Below are 4,376 nucleotides of genomic sequence, written 5' to 3' on the forward strand. Positions count from 1 at the left end.
AGCCAAGCGAATAGTACTGTACTTACAGAGAGACTCGACAATCAAATGAGTGATTTTTCACAGGGTGTCAATACAGCACATTCAAGTTTCAAGATTGGGAGGCAACTAGACGCTACGGTACGGCTCATCTTCTAGCTTGGGAAGCATCGACAGGTGTAATCAGGGAACCCTTTCAGCTCCTAGCAGCTCGCTGCTCTTGGCCGATTCTTGTCAAAAACAAAATGAGTGGTTTTTTACCGGGAAAAGGTGTTCGTCGGAGCTGTTTTGTCTTGGACGTGTTTAGTTGGTGAAAAATTTTAGAAATGGTACTATAGCACTTTCGTTGTTATTTAACAATTAATGTCCAATCATAATCTAATTAGACTTAAAAGATTCATCTCGCGAATTTCGTCTAAACTGTGTAATTAATTTTATTTTTTATTTATATTTAATGCTTCATGCATGCGTCCAAAAATTCGATGTGACGGGAAATCTTAAAAAATTTTGCAAAATTTTAAGAACTAAACAGGCACTTGCTCGGTAGCCATTAGCTAGGCGAAACATGGAAGGCGTTCGACTATACTACTTCCCGCTTGTTTCAACTTATTTTAGCTTATTTTCTCTCACAGAATACTATTCAACCATCCAAAATAATCCAAAATTCACTATTCTATCTACCAGCCGAACGCCCATATGCTCTTCTCAATGCAAGACAAAACAACTGGTAATAATACTCTAGTACACCGTACAATGACTGGAGCCGCCAGCCAAATCACATGTCTATCTCCTTCCATTGCGTTCGGCTGGTCTACTGCCGAATTGTTTCCGCTTGTTTCAGGTCACAGAACACTAATTCACTGTTGAGGCCCCCTGCCGAACGCCGTCGGACCCAGGTACGGAGTAAAACTCTCGCGAGGGTAATAAAAGGCTAAAATATTGCAGTGTCACTTCAGTCACATTTCAAAATTTGTCCTGATTTAACTACGCGGGTAGTAGTAACATACTAGTCAAGGCACCGAGTGTCCTGATTTAGCTGTGGATGATGGCGACAATTATATGTGGATTGTCTTGTGCGCAGGGATTTGATTATTCTTCGTTTTGTCACACAGAGCTGACTTTCAAATCAAAGAAAGCATAAACTGCTAAAATAAACCAAGACAGACGGCTAGATTCCGGTACTCCAGCCAGCTTAGAAAAATAGCTGAAAGAACTAGTACTCCTAAAAAAAAAGGCGATGTTGAAAGTTCCATTCCCCATAGGTGATGCTTCCAAATAGAAAACTTAGGCCTTGTTTAGATTGAAGATTTTTTCAACCCGATGAATAGTAGCACTTTCGTCTTATTTGGTAAATATTGTCCAATCGTGGACCAACTAAGCTCAAAAGATTCATCTCGTGATTTCCAACTAAACTGTGCAATTAGTTATTTTTTTTACCTACATTTAATGCTCCATGCATGCGTCCAAAAATTGATGTGATGGAGAAAGAGTGAAAAAACTTGGAATTTTGGAGTGATCTAAACAAGGCCTTAGAATATAGAGACCAAGCCACAATTAGATGTTCCAAGGTTCAGATGTGCATAGCACACGGTTAGCTACTTTTTGAAGCTTGAACATTTTAACATAACATTTCTAGCTACAGATGCAAAGCTCATAAATATGCCACTTATGAACAGTGTAAGCTTAAGAGATAGTATAACATTTTTAACTACCCAGAACCCTGCTAACATTAACCGCTAAGTTTTCAAGAAAGGTAATGAAACATTGAGTGCCAATCTAATGACTCAACAGCATGCTGGTTGTTCCAAGAAGGAACTTTGAAAGGTGATATCAGGATTTAGGCACATCAAGAATTACAGTTCCATACAGATACTACAAGCACTAGCAGTAACTGAAAAAAGACATACAGAATTGTAAACTGATCTTACAGCTTACATGATTATCACATCCCCTGTTGATGCAACGATAGAATTGACCATCCAGCATCCGGCGCTAGCTTTGGTGCCACAATATTGTTCAATTACCACTCATTATGCCTCTGGTCCGTCCATAGCAAGGCTACATATATATCATCAATGAGCATGAAGAAACATTTCCACAATCCAATGGGCAATCAACATCAGCTACATAGTGTCTGAATCGTCCTTGTTATAGGCCAGTGGGAACTCATCGAACTGCTCTGTGACATCGCGACCCTCTCCGATGCCCTTCAGAGCATGGTAAACCCGATACATTGAATGTCTCTCCCTCACACGAGGCTGGGTACACGCAAAAGCTATCTTCAAGAACTCCTCAATCTCTGCCTCATGGCCCTTTCCGCGCAATGGTTTATCAACAACGTCACTGATCCGACCAGAAGCCTTGAGCTGATTAACCCAGTCCACCAATGTCCCCTTGAATCCTTCACCCGTCACGTCAGTAACCACAGCAGCAGCCTCCTGCCCACTAACAAGCTCAAACAATATCACCCCAAATGCATATGCATCGCCTTTCATGGTACCAACTGGATTGCTAGCATACTCGGGAGCAACATAGCCAAACTCCCCAAAGTCCCCATTCAGGAAAGGACTAGTATCACCGCCTTCGCCGGGCGCCATCCGGACCAGCCTCGTGAGCCCAACATCGGTGATCCGAGCCTCATAATCCTCATCAAGAAGCACTGCACTGGAGCTCAAATTCTGGTGAATCTGCGGAACCTGGAACCCATGGTGCAGCCATGCAAGCCCCCTCGCTGCCCCCACGGCGATCCTAAGTCGCGTTGCCCAATCCAGCGGCGCTTCCCCTGGCTTCTTCATCACCGACGAAAGAGCCCCACTCTCCATATGCTTATACACCAGCAGCCTCTCATCCTCGACAACACAGAAACCCAGCAGTGGCACGATGTTGGGATGCCGCAGCTGCCCAATCCGACCCATCTCTGCCCTGAACGCCTTCTCCAAGAGTGGGCACGAGTGCAGGCGCTTGACCGTCAGCGCAGACCCGTCCCGTAGCACGGCTCGGTAAGCCGTCCCCGCCCGCGAGCTCCCGGCGACCACGATGTGGCTGGTGCTGAAGTCCTGCGTGGCCGCCATCAGGTCAGCCAGCTTGACCTTGACGATGGGCTTCTGGAACAGCGAGACCGGGGCCAATCGGTTGTGCGCCGCCCGCAGCCTCTCGGTCCACCAGCTCCCGTCCTCCCCGCCGCCGGACTCGCTGGCGCCGCGCCTGTGGCGGCGGCGCCCTCCCTTGCCCTTCCCGGTGCACCGCCAGAAGAAGTAGGCCAGGAGCAACGACGCGGCGGCTCCGAAGACTCCCGCAGCGATGACGATGCCAAGGCCGGTGCTCCCCAGCCCGCGGCCGCAGCGCGAGGACACGGGGCGGCCGCAGAGTCCCGAGTTCCCCGAGAACGAGTCCTTGGAGAACTTGTCGCCGAGCTGGGGCGGGATCTCGCCGTCGAGCTTGTTCCCCGTGAGGTCGAGCGTCTTGAGGCGGTCGAGCCGCGCGAGGGAGACGGGGATCTGTCCGGAGAGCTGGTTCCCGGAGAGCCTGAGCGTGTTGAGGAAGTGGCAGTTGGCGAGCTCGGCGGGGATCGGGCCGGTGAGCTGGTTGGAGGAGAGGTCGAGGGTGACGAGGAAGGGGAGCCAGTCGCAGAGCGCCGGCAGGATCGTGCCGGCGAGCGCGTTGCTGGAGAGGTCGAGCGTGGTGGCGGCGCGGCAGTACTGGAGCGAGGAGGGGATGGAGCCGACGAGGCCGAACCCGGAGAGCGAGAGCGAGAGGACGCGGGACTGCTGCATGTTCCAGCAGGTGATGCCGTTGTAGTTGCAGACGGCGCCCCCCGAGGTGTTCTTGAAGTCCCAGTCGGCGAGGCGGCCGTTGGGGTCGGAGAGGTCGTGCTTGACACCCTTGAGGCAGCGCAGGTCGTCCTCCTGCGGCTCCGCCGCCGATCCCGGCGCGGGCTGCGGCGCCGCCGGAGGGGCCAGGAGGAGGAGGAGGAGGAGGATCGGGGGCAGGAGGCGGGGAGGAGGCATGGCAGACGGATGCACGCGGATTGGGGCGCGGTGGTGGTGGTGGGGGAGGGGAGCGGTTTGACCAGGTGGGAGACTGCGTGCTTGTGGCGGCCGGGGGTGGTGGTGGAGTGGATGGGGAGGGCAGAGGAGCAGGCGGGCAGCGAGGGACGGAGTAGTAGTATACTGGTGCGCCGTGGCGTGGTGCGGCGTGTGCGCTGCGCGCTGGGCTCTAGTAGTGGGGTTGGTCTGGGTTGGGACGGGACGGGTCGTGCGTGGACTGCGCCGTGGGGTCGCGGAGATGGCGGAGGGAAGCGAGGCGGAGCAGCGGCCAGCGGGCACGGGGACGGCGCGGTGGAGATGAAATGGTTGCCTGATTGGGCTGGGTGAGGGCGGATCATCGGCTGAGCCGTGCAG

General features: G+C 52.4%; 1 protein-coding gene across 2 annotated transcripts; it reads right to left on the reverse strand.

The window, feature by feature from the left end:
* Window positions 1-1,045: 1,045 nt before the first annotated feature.
* Window positions 1,046-4,122, reverse strand: LOC136530577 (probable inactive receptor kinase At1g27190). 2 transcript variants are annotated; one of them, XR_010777810.1, is made up of 2 exons: window positions 1,912-4,122; window positions 1,046-1,198 (listed from the first exon to the last, which is right to left on the reverse strand). XR_010777810.1 is itself a non-coding variant. In XM_066523297.1 (1 exon), the coding sequence occupies exon 1, from the start codon at window positions 3,981-3,983 to the stop codon at window positions 2,100-2,102; it is 1,884 nt and encodes a 627-aa protein (XP_066379394.1). In that variant the 5' UTR covers window positions 3,984-4,122; the 3' UTR covers window positions 1,757-2,099. The 2 variants fall into 2 exon arrangements, 1 of the variants encoding a protein (XP_066379394.1); XM_066523297.1 differs by lacking the exon at window positions 1,046-1,198 and having other exon boundaries at window positions 1,757-4,122.
* Window positions 4,123-4,376: the final 254 nt, after the last annotated feature.

The sequence above is a fragment of the Miscanthus floridulus genome, unplaced genomic scaffold, assembly GCF_019320115.1.
Source record: "Miscanthus floridulus cultivar M001 unplaced genomic scaffold, ASM1932011v1 fs_159_1_2, whole genome shotgun sequence".
Classification (NCBI taxonomy): Eukaryota; Viridiplantae; Streptophyta; class Magnoliopsida; order Poales; family Poaceae; genus Miscanthus; species Miscanthus floridulus.